Source organism: Maniola jurtina, chromosome 20, assembly GCF_905333055.1.
Source record: "Maniola jurtina chromosome 20, ilManJurt1.1, whole genome shotgun sequence".
In the NCBI taxonomy this organism is placed as follows: Eukaryota; Metazoa; Arthropoda; class Insecta; order Lepidoptera; family Nymphalidae; genus Maniola; species Maniola jurtina.
This window is the reverse complement of record NC_060048.1, coordinates 9,818,465-9,841,908: the sequence shown is the minus strand read 5'-3', so window position 1 is coordinate 9,841,908 and position 23,444 is coordinate 9,818,465. Positions and strand designations below refer to the sequence as shown.

Here is a 23,444-nt window from a genome sequence, read left to right as displayed (position 1 = left end):
TTATTTAACTGCTTATTTATAATTCTAATCAGTCTTAGGTATTGAGACCAATTATTTGTCTTTATACATTAAAATAAAATAAACTTTTCAAAATGTTATCTGAAAGTACAACAATAACTTTATCTAAGAACCTATTTTACATAGGGTGACTTTTACTTAGTCGCCTATAGAAAAGTGTATGAACAATGAACATGGGTCGAAAAAAAAACCTTCGCCTTCCCATAATAAGTCGATCAACTGATCGTGTATTTTGTATGGGTCGGTGATTATATTTTCCTTTTTTCACCCATGTTCCTTTGGGAAAGTTGTTTGTTATCATGATACATTCAATCACCCTTTAATTAATATAATTTTGACTTTAAAATTGTACTCTTTAGAAATATTTTCTAAAGAGTCTAAGTAGATTAAAAAGTAAATATAAAAAGTTGTCCTTGCTTAGTAAGTAACATAACTTTGTACGTTGGTGCCTGGGGAGAAGTAAAGATTTTTAACAATATTATTCATACTACTACAAGACCAACGCACTTAAAATAGCAACAAAATATGAAATTGTTTTTATTATGGTAATGCTCAAAAATGAGATAAAAATTACACAAAGTTCAAAATTGGAACAATATTAAAATTCTGAATATCAACATTAGACAAAAAATGCTTGTTTATTAATAATTGAGTATCAAAAAAAAACACTATAACTAGCCTTTGTTTTGTAGCCTAATTATAACTAACTTTGTTTTGAAAAAAATAAAACCGACTTCAAAAACGACAAACACTAAAAAGTGAAAAATAACTTTTGTTTAGCTACACGTGTAATGCACCTAGGTTTGAAGTCGAGCGAGCATATTAAAACAAAATTAGAAATCCAAGAGTGAAGCTCGCCCGACTTCATACCTAGGTGCATTACACGTGTAGCTAAACAAAAGTTATTTTTCACTTTTTAGTGTTTGTCGTTTTTGAAGTCGGTTTTATTTTTCTTTTGAAAATTTTTTATTTCACAATTTTTAGTGGCCCCACTGTACTTATAATATGCTGTGCCCAGTTAAAACCCTACTGTTTACTAAGCTATTACAGTGATCGCGAGCAATTTGCTCCTATCCATTGAGGAGTTCTGTTCTCCATCTCCGAAGATATTCATCAGATCTTCACCAAATTTATATGGGACCACCTGCACAGTATACCCTTTCAAACAAAAAAAAAAATTTCCAAATCGGTCCAGGGGTCTTTGAGTAATCGGGGAACATACATAAAAAATAAAAAAAAAAATAAAAAAAAAAGATCCCGACGAATTGAGAACCTCCTCCTTTTTTGGAAGTCGGTTAAAAATTAAAAGTAAATCGCGTCTTCGACATTTAATAGTGTAAATTCACCCGGATTCTCTTTTATTTGAAGCAATTTTATTTGCTTCACAATTGAATCTTCAGGCACACAGTCTTGGTCCCTACGTTTAGGTATAACAAATTTTACATGGTATTTTTTACCAATGGTTTTGTAATAGCATATTGAATATTTCTTTTTTTCTGTTTCATTATGTATGTGCTCAATAACACCGACGTAATATTTCCAAAATTTTGTGTAGTAACGAACCAAAACTGTATCCCCAGTGTTATATATCTTAGTATTACCCAGTGAATTTTTTTCATTTCCTTTTTGATAGATGTTATCCTCTCTGATCTTTGTTTCTGATAGTTCTTCATTTTTATGTGTATTTTTCTTTTCTTCATTTCTTTCATCGTTAAAATTCAACCGTCTAGGTATTTTTGCTGGTCTATTTTCTTTGTTTCTTTCATCATTTGTATCTTTGCGACGTTTATTGGTTACGTCAAAATTTAAATCAATTTTTTTTAGCTGTAACTTCCCGATAAAAGGTTTATTTTCAGGTCTGTAACGAACAGAAGATAACATAGTGACTCTCTCTCTTTTATCAGCTATTTCGTCATCCACTCTCTTATCATGCACTTTCCCATCCATCAGCAACTGTTTCACTTTCCCATCCATCTGCAAGATATCCACTTTCTCCTCAATCTGCAACTCTTCCATTCTCTCACCCTTTTGCAACACTTCTACTATTTCATTTATCTGCAGTTCCTCCATGTCTTGATCTCTCTGCAAAATTATCTGGTTCATTTCTAGTGTTCTTGATAATTCTTGTTCCTCTTTATAAGGAACAAAGTCTGATTCTGAAAAAATATCACTAAGCACATCTATTATATCTGAGTCGCTATGGATACTTATTTCGCCACTTTCAGAAGTCGTTGTGACACTGGGAGGTCGTTTAATTTTTTTCATTGTTTTTTTGAAACATGTTGTTTTCAGTCTTTGTTTTTTAGGTACATGTTTGGTTTTATTCCTACCAGTTTTCTGGAAACAATTTTCCGCATTTTGTATATTCAGATTAGTGCTATTCGATATATTCTGACATATTGTGTTTTCATTTGTATCTATCCCACGACTTTCGAGGGTATCCGTCCGAGTGTGACTTTCAATTACAGTCTTAGACTTTTTGCCCACGCCTTTTCCCTTTTTAGTAATAATTGTGTTCTTTTGATCGTTCGTCTTATCAATCGTTACTTTCTTGTCTTGAGTTCTAGTTTTTTGAGTTTCTTTCTTTTTCTTAAGTTTTTTGTTTGATATGCCAGATGGGCCGGGTTTTTCATTATCGTTGGGTAGAGAAGCAGATGTTTCTATTGAGTTCATATTAGTATTTTGTGTATTCTGTACCTCTTTTTCTTTCATTTTCTCCAAGTATGTGCGTGTGATGACTTCGCTTCCTTTTGCAGCACGTGATAACTTGACTGTCTTATTAGAGCCAGTGCCATTCTTAGAATGTTGCGAAACTTTTTGCAGAAGTAGTTCTTCAAATGAAGTCTCGTATTGCGGCGGAAACTGCGAATTGCTTATACCAAACTGAGTAGTCGAAGTAAAGTTGCAAGACATGTTTTTATTTACTACTTCCAGGCACATTTGTTTCAGTGTTTTCAACTCGTTTGATTTGTTCTGAGACACCTTATATTTCCATCTTCTTAAGGCCGCCGGATCATACTTTTCTTCTGGTATAACATCTGCATTTAATGGGTAAATACCTCCCTTTCTAAAGCCACTTTGGATCACAAATGGACTTACTTGATGCCACGTTTCAGCAAACAATTCCGAAAATGTTTGTTTACGTAATTTTACGCCGACGTTTTGTCGTTGCCATTGCACTAGCTTTTTATCCCAGCTTGTTTTAAATGACTTGAATACCGCCAAATCCAGGGGTTGGAGTAAATGAGAGGTATGGGCGGGTAATTTAAGAATCGTGATATTGTTTTCACTCGCTAATGCTACGACCCTGGTATCAACATGGGTGCTGTGACCATCGTAAATCATTAAAACTGGCCGGTTTTCACCTAAACCAGGAATGACAATCCTCTTCATGTAATTGTAAAATATATCAGTCTCCATCCAGCCACGTTTACTGGCGGCATAAGAAATCTCAAAATCATATTTGTCTTTTTGATTCGCACTCATCCACTCATTGTACATGTATTTACCTTTGAAAACTATCAAAGGAGACAATTTCGAGCCGGCCGCATTTACGGTTGTTAACACTGTAACATTTTCTTTCCCCGAACCTTGTGTAGTCCTTGTGCATGGAAGGCCTTTGCCTCCAACAACTTTTGTTTTCGTGGGATCTAGACATACCGATGTCTCGTCTAGGTTCCAGATTTGCTCAGGATTGTGTATATCCAATTCCAGTAGCGTCTTTTTCAGTAAAGTAAAATATTCGGCAATCACAAATGGATCCGTCATTCTTTTTCTAAGATACTCTACAGATTGCGGTTTTTTTATTGACAGGTTGTGTCTTAACCGAAATAAGATGAACCAATCTGGCCCAGGTCGGTTGTTTTTAAAAGGTGTAATAATTTTGTTTGCCCTAATGAATTCTGAAACAATGTCCAAAATTTCTGTTCTAGATAAACCCCAGCCCCATTTTTCTAAGGTTCTAAGACAATGTGCCAGCTTATTCTCCATCTCTATAGGGATTGCAGGGGGCCGGCCAAGTGATTGACTTAGTAAGCCTGTTTTACCCTTAACATGGTCATTAAGTGTAGAAGTAGGGATACCGTAAAGTTTTGATGCTGCATAATTAGAGAGTTCTCCGCTTTTTACTTGTGCTACTGCCAATCTTAAATCCTCCTGCGAATACGATGTTGCCCGCAGTGACTTTCTCTTGTACTGACGCGGCATTATGACCCTACAAAGAAAATGCTTTTATGAGTATACTAGTCCCGTAGATCCCGTGGGAACTGTCTGATTTTCCGGGATAAATACCTATGTCAATTACAGGGACGCAAGCTACCTTGGTACCAAATTTCATACAAATCCGTTAAGCGTATGGGTTTTTAGGAATCCCGTGGGAACTATTTGATTTTCCAGGATTAAAAGTAGCCTATGTCCGTCCCTGGGACATAAGCTAAGCCTGTACCAAATTTCGTCAGAATCGGTTACACTGTTGGGCCGTGCCAAGGTAGCAGACAGACAGACAGACAGACACACAGACACACTTTCGCATTTATAATATTATTAGTATGGATTTATAAAACTAACTATAGGTATATATATCACACTAATATTATAAAGGAAAAAGTTTGTGTGTGTGTGTGTGTGTGTGTGTGTGTGTGTGTGTGTGTGTGTGTGTGTGTGTGTGTGTGTGTGTGTGTGTGTGTTTGTTACTCCTTCACGCAAAAACTACTGGACGGATTGGGCTGAAATTTAGAATGGAGTTAGATTATACCCTGAATTAGCACATAGGGTACTTTTTATCCCGGAAAATCAAAGAGTTCCCACGAGAATCTTAAAAATCCTACATCCACGCGAACGAAATCGCGGGCATCAGCTAGTATACCTATAAAGTTAGTTTATATATTACGGAGATACAGTATATTTTATGTTGCGCCCATAAAAGGCATCTTAAAAGTCTATTAATATTGGTTATTTTAGTAAAACATAATTAGAGCTGATAAAATATAAATAATTTCATATAATAAAATAAACAAAATACAAAACACAACTTCATGAGAAATTTTGTTTATCAACCAGCTCAGCTACATATAACATAATGATAGATTGCAACACCACGAAACATCGGAGGTTAAAGTTCGGATTAAAATAAAGTTTGACAACCACTTGCATTTTCCCTGCAGTTTAAGATCGGATTATTTTTAGTCCGTACTTCACCTGTTAATATTTGCTTGGGACAAGTTCGGATCTCATCCTACAGCTCTATTTAGCCTATTTCAAACAGATATATCACAAGACACCACATATTCTAATAACTCAAAGATTTATTATTTGAAAAAATTGATAATACTCACCAAAAAAACCAGCAAAATGTTTTTGGGGTAAATCCGGATCTCACAAATTATCATTTAAGACGACACTTCCAGTGTGACGCGCATAACTGACGTCTGATGCGTCGGAACGACCAACACGGACTGGGAAGTGGCGCAATACAAAATGACGTCCCACGCTTTGTTGCCAGATTAGAAAAATAAGTACTAATTCGGAATATATTTAACAAATACGGTCTTCCCCCATTTATGATCTTACCCCAACGCACCTTATGTAACATGTAAGCACGGCAAATTGGGTAAGCATTTATGGTAACCTATTAAGTAAGTAATTTAGGAGTTGTTACAGCGGTTTATAAAAATTTTAATCTCGGTAATGTGTTTTGTAAGCCATTACTGGTGAAGAGGACTACATTGCAAAACATAAAAATGTATTTTTAATCTGCTTTCGTTGTAAAAAAAGATTAGGCGACGTTGTAAAAAATACTATGGATTGGGTTATAATATATAGATTCGATAAAATTCCTACTGTATTTTCAGAACGCCGAGTCACAGAAACAGTTTATTCCGGGCTAATGAGACCTTTTTAACCCCCGACCCAAAGAGAGGGGTCTTATAAGTTTGACGTGTGTATCTGTGTATCTTTAACCCAGGACTTCGTCTGTGTTGGTGTTAGCTGGCGGGCGTGCTCTGCCTTTTTGGAGTGTTTTTTTTTCGTTAAAACTGACTGGAAAGCGCTCTAAGGGGGTGCCGTGCGTGTGTCAGCGAGCGCCGGCACAGACAGGGTCCATACTTGCAGAGTTTCCCTAGCTTATTACAAATGACTACAAATTTGACATTGGCTAATCTTTGTAAAGCCAGACAAGAGAAAAAAAAATCTTTAACGCACTACCTACGGCAAAGCCATAAGGAAGTGTTATGTTTTTAGTAGTTATTAATGTATGTATGTTTGTTGTCTGTCCGTCCGTCGTGTCTGTCAAGAAAATCTATAGAATTATGAAATTTGACAGGTAGGTAGGTGTTATAACATAAGTAAAGGAATAAATCCGAAAGCCATGAATTAGTGATTATATCATTAAAAAAAGTTAAAATGTGTTTCAATTTTCGAAGTAAGATAACTATACCAAGTGTGTTATCATATGAAAAGGCTTTACCTGTACTTTAAAAAACAGATTTTTATTTATTTTTATGCATAATAGTTTTTGATTTATCGTGCAAAATGACGGAAAAAATACCCGAGTACGGAAACCTCGGTGCGCGAGTCTGACTCGCACTTGGCCGGTTTTTTTTATTAACCCCCGACCCAAAAAGAGGGGTGTTATAAGTTTGACGTGTGTATCTGTGTATCTGTCTGTGGCATCGTAGCGCCTAAACGAATGAACCGATTTTAATTTAGTTTTTTTTGTTTGAAAGGTGGCTTGATCGAGAGTGTTCTTAGCTATAATCCAAAAAAATTGGTTCAGCCGTTTAAAAGTTATCAGCTCTTTTCTAGTTTTCTTGTAGAAAAGAAGGTTAGATAACCGTTAGGTTCATAATATTATGTCAATTGACAAATGTCAAGCTGTCAAGATGGACGTTGCCTAGATAAATAATTATTTATTTGAAAATGATGTTTTGGAAATCTCAGATACTTTGGATCGTAGGCGCGGAATAGTCCAAAAAAATCGGTTCAGCCGTTTGAAAGTTATCAGCTCTTTTCTAGTTACTGTAACCTTCACTTGTCGGGGGTGTTATAAATTTTTAATTTACATTTGTTGAACTTAAGTACAAGAACAAGTTTCCTTTCCTCTGCACAAGGAAAGACCTGTACTAGTCTTGTAGTCTGTAGTCTGTACTAGTCCTAAAGACTGTAGGTATAATAGTCCTGGCTTGTCAACTTGTCATCGAAACTAGTCATAGGGTATTATTATGTGCCATGAGTTGGCCAACGCGAAATTTTTTGTTTTTATTAAATTTTAATTCAGTGGACCAACTTTTACCGATAAGCTGAACGTAGGTACATTTTGTTGCAAGTTTTAATTTAATAAGCTTTTCCTGATTTTCATCCAGGTGAGGCAGACTGGTGAATAAAATGAAAAATATAGTAAAAAATATAATATCCATACTAATATTATAAATGCGAAAGTGTGTGTCTGTCTGTCTGCTACCTTTTCACGGCCCAACAGTTTAACCGATTCTGACGAAATTTGGTACAGGGTTAGCTTATATCCCGGGGACGGATATAGGCTATTTTTTATCCCAGAAAATGAAAGAGTTCCCACGGGATTCCCAAAAACCTATTATTAAGCAATTATGTTTAAGTAAAAAATAAAAAAATAAAATCAAATCAAAAGTTTCCGTCTCAAAAATTGTACTGAACATTTTTAACCTTCCTTTTCTTGAATTTAACTACATATTTTAGAGGATCGTTCAGGAATTTTATTATTTCAGAGCCATCTAGCGAAAGATGTTAAAACTTAGTTCCTGGCTACTGGGTGTGGCTGGAACTTCACTAGGTTTGAACCACACCCTTAAACACCAAACAAACACAGTACGTCAAGTAAAATAAGCTGCAGAAAGATGGCGCAGCATGCGTCTAATAAAAAATTAAAATGTTTTTTAAGCTGACTTCAAAGAAGAAGAAAGTTAATAGTTTTCTGAAGTTATTCTTTTTTTTTCTCAAATCGAGTTTTAAAAAAAATTTATTCGGATTTTTTTTTTCTATTGTACCTAGGTAGATTTTAGCTGTAAGTCAAAGAGTATAATTAAGTACCATTTACTTGAAAAAAAGGAATTTTTGTGAGCGACTACCACCTAAAATTTGAAAAAAAGAAAAGTCGAAACATAAGTAGCATGTGAGTAGCCATGCTTGATATTATTCCAAAACTAAGTACCTACAAGTCTTCTTATATTTGGCCCTAAACTTAGGTGGATTAGACAAATTCTTATTTGTTTTGTTGATGCCAAAAGAAATCTTTATTTACCCCTTCTTAGGACGGTTGATACTCAATAATCGCAAGACGGCAATAAACTTGACTGTTCTGATTGATTAGGTGGCTATTAAATTGTTTTGTGATAACAGAGTTTGTGTTATCTCTTATGATGTTTTCCCCGAGTCAAGGTTAATTTTATAATCACACTAATATATTATAAAGGCGAAAGTTTGTGTGTGTGTGTGTGTATGTTTGTTACTCCTTCACGCAAAAACTACGAACGGATTTGGCTGAAATTAAAAATGAAGATAGATAATATCACATAAGTACATAGTCTACTTTTTATCCCGGAAAAATGGAAGATAAATAGCTAGGGATATAAACTAGCTAACCGTGTCTGTCGGTCTGACTGTCTGTCTGCTAACTTTTCACAGCCCAACAGTTTAACCGATTTTGTTGTTTGGTACAGAGTTAGCTTACATCCCGGGGACGGACATAGGCTACTTTTTAAACCGTAAAATCAAAGAATTCCCACGGGATTCTTAAAAGGCCCATCCGTTTAATCGATTTGTATGAAATTTGGTACAGAGGTAGCTTGCGTCTCGGAATTTGACATAGGCAACCCGAAAAAGCAGAGAGTTCCCACGAGATTTAAAAAAGATCTGTCCGCGCGGACAAAGTCGCGGATATCATCTAGTATATAATATTTAGATTATGCCATACCGTACAAGCAACTGCAGCATAAGACGTAGGTATACCTAATTCCAATTACTGGATTGGTCCGTAAACAAGCGACTCGTGAGCGTATCAGTGAACGTGGCCAATTAAAAGCCACTCAGCCAGCTCCCAATTGATTGTAATTACTGAGGATAATGAAGTAATTGCGTCGCCCGATTAGTTCAGGACCTAAAGACATCCACAACAGGAAACCGCTGACGTTAAAAGTACGTTTACCGTTACTTTGACTGTTGGCAATACATATTTTTGCACCATAGTACCTACTTAGGCTTGTTTAATAATTACTTAAAAACTAATAATAGAAATCTATTTGAAATAATATACCTAATTAGGTATAATAATAATTGACCATTCAATAAAATAAACTTTAATCTAAACTAGATTCAAATTCAAAACTGTGATAAAAACACAATTAATTATACCTATCTAACTTATAAATTCTAAATAGTTCTGCTGTCTTTGAACTTTTTGATTTTCTGGGATAAAAGTTTATGTTACTCTTTACAGGTCTTTAACTAAATCCATGCGAAAAATCATGTCGATCACATTTTAGTATCTACTGAAGCCGTGATAGCCTAGTGGTTCGGGTCGGGGATTCCATCTCGGGCACGCACCTCAAGCCGCCCTTAAAACAAAAGAAACTAAATTGAAATCGGTTCATTAGTTTAGGAGCTACGATGCCACAGACAGATACACAGATACACACGTCAAACTTATAACACCCCTCTTTTTGGGTCGGGGGGTTAAAGAATCACTTGCTTTAACTGTGGAAACCTGCATGCCTGAGAGTTCTCCATAATGTTCTCAAAGGTGTGTGAAGTTTGCCAATCCGCACTTGGCCAGCGTGGCTATGGCCAAAACCCTTCTCACTCTGAGAGGAGACCTGTACTCCGTAGTGAGCCGGCGCGCGGCGTTGGGTTGATCTGTGGTTGATCATGACGATATGAGTATCTAGTGATGATTTTCTTTCATCACACAATAACAACAAACAATCCATTGTCACGATTCTGCCATAAGTAGCTATTACCGCCATAATTTAACATGATAAGAACTATGGATAAGATCTAATAACAAGGCGCGACTATACAAGCAAGTACAAGGTAATAAACACAGGTACAAAACTATTATTTCCTCTAAGTACCTAATTATTTATTTTCTCAGTCTACAAAATAACTTGCGATTTTTACTGATTATAATAATTATTTTTTACTAATTTTTATTGATTATTTATTATCACACATCACACAAATACATATTATAAAGGCGAAAGTTATGTGTGTGTATATGTATGTGTGTGTTTGTTACTCTTACATGCAAAAACTATTGGACGGATTTGGCTGGGAATGGAGACAGACTATACCCTGGATTAACACATAATGACATAGGCTACTTCTTATCCCGGATCCGGAAAATCAAAGAGTTCCTTCGGGATTTTGAAAAACCTAAATCCACGCGAACGAAGAGCCTCATCTATATTGCAGTTGTTAATATTTTGCCTGATGGAAACGGATTTTACTGTAAATATTGTCTATTTACTTTTAATACTATTTTTAGTATTCTAATGAATATACTTATAATAATAATTGTAAGTACCGAAGTAGGTAGGTAAGTACTTGGTTATCACCGTAATATTATCTAAACATGTTCCCATTTCCGTTTGATCTAGCTAGCACATCAATCAGCGAATAATACTGGTATTTTTACATTCAAATTAAGTAAATTACTTGTTTTTTCCTTCATTATAAAATATCTGCCAAGTGCGAGTCTTCATGTAGCGCGTAGGGGGAAAATGCCGGTAATGGGCTAATACCTATACCTAGTACGCGACAGATCGAGATGGCAATTGGTGTAGGGACGCCCCGCACACCCCCCGCGCTATCCCGATGCGGGCGAGCGTCGGTGACACGCGGGTGTGCGAGGTGTGCCCACTCCTTATACCCCGATTGCCATCTCGACCTGTCGCGAACTATAGCTACGCGGCGGCATCATCGTGCCGGATGGTTGAGGGAATCCACAAGTTCCGAGGAAGTCAATTTGTCGGTACTTTCAGAGTAACTAACTACATAATTACATAATTTTGGAGTCTCGATAGCTCAACGGTTGAGGAGCGGACTGAATTCCGAAAGTTCAGCGGTTCAAACCCCACCCGTTGCACTATTGTCGTACCCACTCCTAGCACAAGCTTGGAGGGGAAAGGGGAGAATTAGTCATGATTAGCATGGCTAATATTCTTTATAAAAAAAAAAACTAAAATAAAAATATGCCCGCGTGGATTTAGGTTTTTGAAACCCCGTGGAAGCTCGTAAATTACTAAGGATTATTAAAAGGGGGGTAGGTACCCATTAAACTTGTACCATGAGTAATGACGGGTTTACATAGCTCAAGTAGCATTTCGGTCCAGCTATCTAATCCAGCGCTGCTGTAGTGATGCCACCTACTCAAATAATGTAATCACTAATCAGTTTTTTGATTGCAGCAATAGAGAATACAATTCACTGGATTAGCAATTTACAATATGGCCTACATGATTGGAGTAGACGATGTACTACTTTAAGTTAAACTGATTCCTAACTCATTGCTTCCAGTATTCACAAAATGATTGTTATAGACGATATCTTTGTACTTCTGCTACTTACTCGAGTTCTAGTACTTTGTACTTCTACTTTTAATAAGTACGGTCGACGTCAAAAGTCTCAGGCTTACAAATTGAATGACCTGTATAATATTACAGTGCAAGTGTGTGGGTGACAGACTGCATGCAAGGCAACTTGTTTACTTATTCTATATGGACTTTTGAATCCGACTGTACCTACTTTCTATGTGCATCTATTCTATACTATGTTCTGCACTTGCCTGAAACTTGTAGCTCAACGGAAGACCACAACTTTGATTTTGGGGACTGGGACCTATATGGCAGAGTCGTCGAAGATGGGATCAAAGGCGTCGAAGTATTGTCACTCTCCTGATACTGTGAAATTTATGGTTCCAAATAAACTTTTATTTCTTTCTTTCCTTCTCCCATTCCCATTCCTGCGCTGAAATGAACTTATTGGAACTGAATCCAGTATCCAGATACCGGCTGGCTTAGTGTGAATCTGCCGCTACAAAAGCCCCATTGCACTTTCTGGTACGTGTTTAAAAACATCGAGAAATCACAATTCCTCTTTATTATTAAGAAACAAACAAATCATTTTTATTGGACAATAGTCTATTGTGTGGATACGATATTATTTTTATCTAGCGTGGGATTGCAGCCATTAGGTACGTAATAAACCCATTTACTAACAATGCACTGCGATGCTAAATGCAGTGATTCAAACGTAAATCACCATACAATTTCAAATAACCAATACTGGAATTGGATTAGTTTTATATGGACAAATTTAATAATCGAAATATTCAATACTTATGATAAGGATTTCTCTATTTACTTTTGTTTCCCTTATTTTGTAAACAACAGTCACTTTTTGTTTTTGTTCTTTTTTTTTTGTTTTGTATAAACCACATAATATTATTAGTTGTTTATATTTTTAATTACTGTACAGTCCTTTGTTAATATTAGGTTAAGAAGTTTATTCACATTGTATCGCCCTAGTCCTATTGTTAAGCTGTGGATAGTGTAGTTGATTACATATTTACTAATATTGAACGATAGATTTAAGTTATAGCTTTAATATATAGTATGTAATTGTTTATTGTCCCAAATAAATAAAAATAAAAATAAATAAAATAGTTGCCTATTTAAACTAGCTTTTGTTCTATAAGTAAATCTTTGTATATTGAGTACAATTACGACGAGTATGATTAATTTTAGATGTCTCTCAGCGTGGTTGAAAAAACTCTTTTTTTTATTTAAAAAAACCGGCCAAGTGCGAGCAGGACTCGCACACCGAAGGTTCCGTACTCGGGTATTTTTTTCGACATTTTGCACGATAAATCGAAAACTATTATGTATAAAAATAAACAAAAATCTGTTTTAGAATGTAGAGGTAAAAGCCCTTTCATATGATACCCCACTTGGTATAGTTGTCTTACTTTGAAAATTGAAACATGTTTTAATTTTTTTTTTAATGATGTAACCACAAATTCGCGGTTTTCAGATTTATTCTTGTACTTGTGCTATAAGACCTACCTACCTGCCAAATTTCATGATTCTAGGTCAACGGGAAGTACCCTATAGGTTTCTTGACAGACACGACGGACGGACGGACGGACGGCCAGACAGATAGACAGACAACGAAGTGACCCTTTAAGGGTTTCATTTTTTCTTTTGAGGTAAAAAATGATTTATAAAAACATGTTTAAAACTTGCCAAAACAAATTGCCAACCCTGGCTAATAGTGATAGTAGGTACTCCAATCGACGGTGCTGAATTCTCCACCAAACCTCCATACTCGGTGGGCAATGGATTTTGTACTACAACTAACAAAATCCATTGAAAATATTTATTATTTTGGTTTGGACTCGTTATAGGGGTAAGTACTATTTAATTTAACATGCTAATATCACTATGACAAACAATTAAATTGTACTTATGCAATACAATTGGCATAATACATTGGCATAATAAAGTCGTCAATTAATTTAACATAATTATTTTTATCACTTAAATAATTATATAACTATACAATTATTAGTCTTTGTAGCTGATAAAATTTTCCATTTGTGACAATTACTGACAAGCCATGAAACTGGTTCAATTATTTTCTTATCACAAAAATGGTATGTGGAATGTTAACAACAAGCCTATTAGGTAAGGTACCTATGGAATTACATAATATGTAACACGCATAACGCAGTAATAAAATACATATAGAAATTGCTCACATTTACCAAAGATTCATACTTAAATCGGATTATCAGAAATGCGAAAGTATATTTTGTTGGGGTTTTGGTTTAAATAGTTAAGAGGGGTCTCTCCGTCACTCGCTCCATACAAACGTTGTTCGTCTCTCATTGGAATACTAACCAATACTAAATGGAATTTTGTAGAAACGTTCCGGGAACTAATCTATGCCTGTGGTTTTCCAGATTTCCGTTAAAATATTCGGTTTCAAAGTTACGCGGTCTTAAAAATTCACGTACAAATCTTTGAGCCCCTGTAATTTTAAAACTACATATTTTTAGAAAAATCTAAAACACCACAGGCGCAGATTTTCATGGAGAAAATTTCATGGACTTTGGTTGCTTAATATTCAAAAGAAATTGGGCTACGATTGTATGGAGTAAGTGACGGAGAGAGCCCTGTTAAATCCTTCTTTTACGTAGCAACGGAGGAACGGATTGAGTGTCGACTGTCGACGTAATTTTTACCCCTAAAGACGTATATCCATATCTACTAATATTATAAACGCCTGAATGACTGTACGTTGCCTTTTTTACAGCCCACCTTACCTTGCATTGAAACGAATGTATGCTGCAAGATGATATCGCAGAAAATCAGAGTTCCCACGGGATTTTCAAAAACGGTTCACTGGTTTTTAAGAAAATCCAATGCAGTGCAAAAAATTCCAAACCAGCGGTAGATGCATTTGACGATTCAAAAGTAGGTACCTACTTGTAAAAGTTTAATTTAACTGAATAAATTATAATTTTATTTATTATTTATTTATTTAATGCCAATTTTAGCTCGTTACAAAAAAAAAATAGTTAAAAATAGACGTGGTATATTGTCCATATCCATGAACTCGTGAAACAGTGGACTTCCTGCTTCACACGTATTTGTTGATCTTGCTCAATGCGAACGGTGCGATACGGTTCACTGTGCTTATTGAACAGCCGAGTTTCTTGCTGGTTCTTCTCGGTAGGAACGGCATTCCGAACCAGTGGTAGATTTTTTTGACGATTCAATAGCACTTGTAAAAGTTTAATTGAATTAAAACATTTTGGAATTTCAATTTTGAGTGGAGGTTGCGTTCAGAAAGAAATGTTAGACGATTGTATGCAGGAATCTGCTATTGCACGAATGGTACGGTTCTCTTTGTCGTAGAAGGTATGCCTCATGCTATGCCTACTAGCTACCAGTCTATTTAATACAAAAACTGGTCAAGTGCGAGTCGGGCCTCGCTCTTTTAGGGTTCCGTACATAATTATGAACATCATATTTTAGGTGAATGAAATATTTCTTTTCCGAGCTAGAACATCGCAATAGACCGTGAATTTTTTTTGGCTCCCTTTTGATGTAGGGGAAGCCCTTCTGAAAACGAAATTAATTGAAATTTTAATGCAATACTTATTTGGTTTTGGGTCGACGTTCTACACTAAATAAGTACCAAAATTTCAGCGCTGTAACCCATTTAGTGTAGGAGCTAGAGATCTGTGACACGCGGACAGACAAACAGACAGCAGAGTGACATTAATAGGGTTCCGTTTGGTCACGGGACCCTAAAAATCAACCCTCGAGTTTTTTGCTGGTTCTTTTCGGTAGGAAGAGTATTCCGAACCAGTGGTAGAATTATCCGACAATATTCAGATGCATTTCTTCGCCTCATAGCTTTTATTAGTGACACATCAGCTCAAATGATTTAAAGCATTAAAAGTTTATTTAAACGAAAAATCTTTGTTTCTATTTAGTAGATGTAATATGTATGAGCTATGGAGTTCAGCCAGTCTTACCCTTAATAATATATTTTTGAAGCAAAACAACCATAGGATATATTTTTTACGCACAGTCACAGCTTTATCACAAGAAGCGCTACTTGTCTTAAGAGGGCTCTCTCCGTCACTCGTTTCATACAATCGTAGTTCCAATTTCATTTGAATATTAGGCAACCAAAGTCCATGAAATTTTGCAGACATATTCTAGAAACTAATATCTATGTCTGTGGTTTTCCAGATTTCTGTTAAAATATTCGGTTTCAAAGTTACGCGGTCTTAAAAAATTTCATACAAATCTTTGAGTCCCTGTAATTTTAAAACTACATATTTTTAGAAAAATCTAAAACACCACAGACACACATATTAGTTTCTAGAATATGTCTGCATTTCATGGACTTTGGTTGCTTAATATTCAAATGAAATTGGAACTACGATTGTATGAAACGAGTGACGGAGAGAGCCCTGTTAACAAATTACAGTTTACACATATATTTTTGAGATAATACCTATTCGTTTGTATAGAATTGTGGCTAGTTTAGCAATCCCTATGATTGCTAAACTAGCCACAATTAGATCACTGCTAGTCACAGAATGGATCAGAAATCTACAAAGAAAAATTTAATATACTTCCTCATACTGATCCAATCGTTATCAGGAATTCAAATCAATCAATTCATCTGTAAACCATTAAATCAATTCAAACCTTGGTTTAATAGTTTACAGATGTATACTTGGGTATAATTTACTTGGGAATTCTTCTTATTTTCTTAGATAACGATATTTAAATCGTCGGTAAACCCGCGAACTTACATCAGATAAAATGAGAATAACTGGAAGTAAAGTTAAGTAAATTACAGTTGAACCTTGACATCATAGGCCTATATCGTAAATATGGCGTCATCACTTCTGTCAGAGCATATCCCACGCTTTTAAGTTCGTTGTCTCGATAATATCTGAGTAGAGCATCTTTAACTCAAGTGTGAAAGCTATCCAGCATGTTTTAAAACCTTGCTCTTCTTTTGTTTACAATTTTTTTCAAAGCGATATTAATATGGATGGTTTGGGTTTGACCTAATTGGTAAAAAGTGAAATGAACTAACAAATGAATATGGCTCTTCATTGGCTGGGCCATATAAGAGCGAGATAGAGTAAAACAAATCAAATCAAATATTTTTAAAATATGGTAACAAGTAACAATATACACTTATTCAAAGTTTATTAACTTTCACCTATTGATTTGGTTACCTATTGGTGATAATATAATTTAAAAATAATTTAAAACTAGTAACGTGGGTTCCAAACATACCTTAGACTCAGAAGAAGCACACAACAAACTCAGCCAGGTATTCTTCATATTATTCTCACCATTTTACAATAAATGTTACTTAAATCTTATGAGAACTATCTAAACTGTTAGTGCAACTAATTCCCAAGCTTTCTTGTGTTTTAAATCATTGCAGATTTTTCATGACACACTGCCCTACAGACGGAAAATAAAAAAAAATCAATACTTTTTAATAAGGTTTAGTACTTAGTTACCTACTTTGGTGATCCAAAAACAAGTAACTAGTCAAATCTAAAGTTGCAACATGTAGATTAGCACACTTCATTAGGTATAGTAATTAATAACATGTTAAACCTTTATAGCAATGCTTGTAATTGTGGGTCTTCAGTCTTCACATTGATGTTTTTACTCAATAAAAAAGCTATATAGTTTTAGTATGAAGTATACCTACCTTTAGTATACCTTTGTTCAATATGTAAGAAATTATTCAAAATTATTTAGAAATGTTTGCATACAAGCTAAGTCAATTCACATAAAACAAAAAATTATTAATTCAGATAATAAAATAAAAGCAGCTTGGGAAATCATCGCAGATGAAACTGGGAAATATAAAATGGAAAATAATAAATTGGAACTTAGAATTAACAATCACATTACTGACTCTGACATAGAAATTGCAAAGACATTTGAGGACTTTTTCCGAAACATCCCAGTTACCACTACTATGAGTAGTTCCCTTAACTCGTCGCCAACAGAAGCCTATAATCTTCTTAGGGGCAATGTTTCTGAGTGCAGTGTACTATTTAAGTTTGAACAAATTACCCCACATGATATTATTAAGGTATTCAAATCTTTACAGTACAAAAAAACAGGAGACTTATGGGGGATATCAGTAAAAGTAATCAGCAATATTATTGATATTGTTGCTCCATATCTTGCTCTAATTTTTAATAAGTCCGTAGAGTCAGGATCCTTTCCAGATCTTATGAAATACAGTAAATTGATTCCTCTTTTCAAATCGGGCAGTAAAAGTGACCCAAATAATTACAGGCCTATTTCGATTTTGCCGACTTTTAGCAAGATATTTGAAAAAATTATGCTCAACCAACTGCTCTTGCACTTTAACTTGAATAAATTACTTCACTCGGAGCAGTATGGTTTTACTAAAGGACGATCAACAATCGATGCGGGCGCAATGTTTTAAAGCATATATTCGATGCGTGGGAGAACTCACAGAATGCCATTGGAATTTTCTGTGATTTGTCTAAAGCATTCGATTGCGTCGAGCACGAGACTCTCTTAGCTAAATTGAGCTATTATGGAGTCAAAGACACTGCGCTTAGTCTTATTGCGTCTTATCTCAGTGATCGTATACAAACAGTATGTGTAAATGATGTGAAGTCATCCGGATCAGCCTCATTAATGGGTGTTCCTCAAGGCTCTATCCTAGGTCCCTTCATGTTCTTGGTATATATAAACGATCTACCATATTTTGTCCAAAATACTTGCGATATTGTACTATTTGCTGATGATACGTCTTTGATTTTTAAATTAGATAGAAATGAGAATACTTTTGACGATGTAAATAGAGCCATATCGCGGGTCACTCACTGGTTTACTGTTAACAATTTGCTTTTAAATGCAAAGAAAACCAAGTGTGTCGAATTCGCACTGCCCAATACCAAGACGAAAAATGACATTAAATTAATGATAAATAATGATATGTTGAAAGTAGAGGAGACCACCGTGTTCCTGGGGATAACTCTAGATGCAAAGCTTCAATGGAACGCCCATATATCAACACTTGCTTGTAAACTCAGCTCTGCTGCTTACGCTGTTAGAAAGATTCGACAGATAACTGACGTGGAAACTGCAAAAATTGTATATTTTGCCTATTTTCACAGTATTATGTCTTACGGAATCTTGCTATGGGGTAAAGCGGCAGATATTGGAAAAATTTTCGTTTTACAAAAAAGGGCAATACGCGCAATTTATAATTTAAAACCGCGCGATTCCCTACGAGAGAAATTTAAGGAAATAGGTATTCTTACAGTAGCTTCTCAATACATTTACAATAATATAATTTTTGTACGACAAAACATCCTAAGCTACAAAAAAATCGGTGATTTCCATGACAGGCCAACTAGAAACCGTAATAAGCTTGCAACTCCTACGCTCCGCCTCAGAAAAGTGGCAAAGTCATTTGTGGGAATGAGTGTAATATTTTATAATAAAATTCCACAGTCAATATTAGACTTGCCTTTACAAAAGTTTAAAAAATCCATTAAAAGTATGCTCCTGGCAAAAGCATATTACACAATCGAAGATTATGTAAATGATAAAAAAAGCATGGATTTGACTCGCTCCAGCAATGCGCGGGTCTGCAATTGCTTGTGTAGTATAGAATATTATGTAAATTGAACAATTGAAAAGAGCAGTTTCTTGCTGGTTCTTCTCGGTAGGAACGGCATTCCGAACCAGTGGTAAATTATTTGACGATTCAAAAGCACTTGTAAAAGTTTACTTGAATAAAAATCTATTCTATTCTATTCTATTCTATTCTAGAAGATATTAAGCTAAAAAAGAATCACAAAAAATTATATCCTTAACTGTATTGTACTTAAGTAATATTAAGTATAAGTGTTTTTATTTATAGAATAGCAAAAATAATAATTATTAAGTAGGTACTTAATTCTTCAGGAAATAACATTGGTAAATATGACTCAGACTATAACACTAAGTTAGATCACAATATTAAAACTTGAACAGTTTTAAATAGCTTTATACATATATTGATAAGGATCCCATATTTGGGTATAAGGCCTCCCTCTGGTACTCTTAATTTAAATAGCTTTAGTTTCTTATATTAATAAATAAATAATGGTTTATTTGCTGGAATGTGGGTACAAGTAGGTCTTACAGTGATTGAGTCACCTTTACACATTCTACCAGATCCTGGTGTGCTAATAATTAGTGAATCTCAAAATATTAAAACATATTATAATATATTTGTTAAACCTCCACTGTCCGTCTGCCCGCCTGTCTGTCAGGGGGCTGTTTCTCATGAACTCTACACCATAGGTAGAGTTGAAATGTTTACAGAATGTGTATATCTATTGCAGATACAATAATAAAAATATCAAAATGGCCACCATGAAAATTTTAAAAAAAAGTTATTTCTTGTACAATGGTATGGAACTCTGTGTTTACGAGTCCAACTCATGGCCGGTTTTTAAATTACATAGTCTTTAAATAATTCTTTTGGTGATTTTGATGTTGCAGATGTTGTGCCGACCTAAAATGTGAGGGATCTGCCAATTACAAAAGGATATTATGGTACTTATTATAAAGGACAGTGCCAAATTTTGTATTCAAAAGTTGGAATTCTTACATTTTAACTGAATCATTAGTAAAGCACTGGAAAATATGTTCTCTGAATTATGTAAAAAAACCATTGAAATTTTAACAGGGCATTTTTAGTAGATAATGACTTTAAATATATCAGATATTTCAGGTATTTCCGGTTTCCGATAACAAATATTATGGTGGTTCAACTTATTTCAAAGTATTGCACAGTAATATTTTTATAACTTTTAAACCTTTATTTGCTTCCAGAATAGAAATAATAATTTAAAAAAAAGAATTTTTGTAATATGTGTGTATGAAGCCCCATTTTCAGCATTATCTTTTATCACTGAACTCAGGTTACCACTCCTCAATTTCAATACTGCAGACTAGTGTTCATGTTAAGCAACAAGGATCTGACTATGAATTGTTATTAAAGGTAAAATAAAATTGTTTAACTTTAGTGTTTTTACATTAATTTACTTTTGAAGTAAATAGGTCACTCAAAGAATATTCTTCAAAATAGATTGCTGTACATTCTTCAAACTTAAAGAATTTCAGGAATTGGATAGGGATCTGGAAAAGTAAGGAAGTGATTAAAGGAGGTATAATAATAACAACCATTTTAAATAATAAACAATAGGTATTGCAACTTTCACTTACCTCTATGTGAATTTTACTTCCCGTCCTTATATTGATGCGGGCAGCAGAGAAATTTCACAAAACTATTATAAAAAGCAGACCTTCGTACTGAGTTCGCTTTATCTAAATTAATAATCGCACAACTCACCAAAACTACTGTATTACGATGTCAGATTGTAACACAATATTATTATAAAACAAACACCGAACGTTTTTTATCAAAGCGCAGTTAACGCATATTACGTTTCAGTACGAGTTTTGGGATTTAAATAATTTGTGTTTATTTAATATTTTAAGTTTTAACACAGATTTAGGTATTTTTAAATTTGGAATTTGGAATATTCAAAACATCGAATTCACAATTTGACAGCCTAACTAACCTTAATTCTCAAAACAAAACAAAAATGAAAATTATTTCTTTAGTTTTGTTTTATCTTTTATTCAGACACCTCACTTTATTTATCCCGGAAATATTTTTTATTTCAGATTTTAGCATTACGATTTGAAAAGTCTACGAAAAAATCAAAGCAGCTGCCACAGACAGGTAATAAAAATTACTCAATCTGACAACTGAAGCACAGACCACGAATCTGAACTGAAGTAACACAGCATACAGATAAGAAAGATAAAATTGATAGTTTAATTTTATGTAACCATGGATGTCAACTGAAATTACGAATTAAATAACCGTAGTGATAAGCGGTGTCATAAAAGTTTAGGTTTAGGTGGTAGCCAGTAGCGACAACGCTGCTAACTGCTAAGCGCCACAGCGCCGTCAAGCAACTAAACAAAATATGCAGGGAGCGAGAGTATAGGGAAACTGGGTAACTTAAAATGCGATTAACATTGCCATTGAACATAAAATTAAATTATTCTCATTAAATCGGGTCAAAGGATATTGCGATCAGCTTGGCTAGTCTACTAATCAACGAGTCATATAGTTGGAAAGTTCCATGTTGGAGTTATATTTTATGACCAATAACAATGTTTTGGAATTCTAATGTTACCGTGTTTCATAGATAACTTATCGAGACGAGGTAACAACAATATCCTAATACCAAGTCTACAGAAAGTCACATCCTGCGTTACAGTTGAGGTTCTGGGTTCCTGTACATTAATTGATTACCTTTATCTTGTTCTTCTCTAGTTTGTACCTTACTGATCCTTCTCAAGTTGTCAGGTTTCTAGAATACCTAATTTCAAACACTGTTTTTGGACCGTGATCACAGTCTGACTATGGTTTTACAGCCAATCAAATGTATCTTCAAGTACCTACTTCGTCATTCAACAGTAATGGCACAGTTTTACTAACGGTATATGTAGGTAGGGGTACCCTCATAAGAGTAGATTAATAATAATTAGTATTCTTTGCCCATGTGCTGTTATACCTATCAATCTCTACTGGCCCAAATACATTTCTGAGCAGTTTTCTTTCAACACCTCAGTACATCCCTAGGGTTTACGTTTACTGCTTAGTAAGTATGGAGCAATGGAGGTCTAACTATTGAGTTTCCCTTTATATTTGTACATACTTTCTAGTGCAATCAGAATTACTATGAGCAATGAACTCTAAACAAATTGATATTATGATATATCTACCTATCTTGTTCTAATTAACTGGCGAGAAATCTTAAGATACCCTACGTCCGTCAAGACATGCGGTTATACCTATGTTATAGGATTTTAACCACTAAAACCACAGGTCATACCTACATCCTGGAAAATTATATATGACGGTAGCGCAAGCCTCTTTCTAAAATTTCTGTTATTGAATTTTAATAGTTTTACCCACCGACATTAAAACGGTAAAAGCATTATAAACCTTATCTTGTTTATCTCGGCGAACCACTGTCACGCGCCGCTCTAATTTAGCTGTCATGGCGGTGCTAATGACCCTAAAGTATGCACAGAATGGCTTTTTATCAACTGTGTACTTACCATATTATTAATATTTAAAAGTAACTGTACCTACACTCCACTTCGGTCTCACCATCGATGTATAGGTCTCACCTACATACTATATCTCAGCTTGTTAAACAAGTAGGTCTGGTAGTCCATGAAGTTTCAAGAGCATAGACTAAGGAGCCCTGCAGAAACCAGAAAAGAATGCCCCCAAAGAATCGGATATTGTGTCAGGACTCAGGATGACTGTGAAGCCGTAAGCCATTTCGTCCCTGTCACACTCTATTCAATCTACTGTACTTTAGCTCTTTAAATTCATTGCTCCTGACTTCTGGAGGTGCCAATTAACATAGTTGTGTATACAGGGTGTTTGGTAATTAGTATATAATGAGGACACGTACCCATGCTACTTTGATCTGATAAATACAATGCTGAAGTAAAATGACGAAATAAAATTATAAAAATTTCAATTCAAAATTTTAAATTTTTTTTAAGACCAAGTTTTCATGTGCCCTAATATGACCTAACTCAGTGAGATCGTTGGCCTCGGCCTATCTAAAAATGGCCAACGATCTCAGTGAGTTAGGGCACGGTAGGGTCATGAAAACTTTGACATAATTTTTTTTTATGTATGGAAATTTTTATAATTTTATTTCGTCATTATACTTCAGCATTGTGTTTATCAGATCAAAGTAG

At 34.8% G+C, this 23,444-nt stretch overlaps 2 protein-coding genes across 3 annotated transcripts in view; both read right to left on the bottom strand.

Annotated features, from left to right (window-relative positions):
* The window catches only part of LOC123875648 (probable beta-hexosaminidase fdl), an 86,750-nt gene extending 65,173 nt beyond the window's left edge, over window positions 1-21,577 (bottom strand). For both annotated transcript variants that reach the window (XM_045921599.1, XM_045921600.1), the window contains exon 1: window positions 20,868-21,577. The gene's annotated coding sequence lies outside the window, so the exon portion shown is untranslated. The remainder of the gene's footprint in view (window positions 1-20,867) is intronic.
* On the bottom strand, window positions 1,225-5,595 carry LOC123875643. The gene is made up of 2 exons (XM_045921588.1): window positions 5,352-5,595; window positions 1,225-4,231 (listed from the first exon to the last, which is right to left on the bottom strand). The coding sequence occupies exon 2, from the start codon at window positions 4,222-4,224 to the stop codon at window positions 1,321-1,323; it is 2,904 nt and encodes a 967-aa protein (XP_045777544.1). The 5' UTR covers window positions 4,225-4,231; window positions 5,352-5,595; the 3' UTR covers window positions 1,225-1,320.
* Window positions 21,578-23,444: the final 1,867 nt, after the last annotated feature.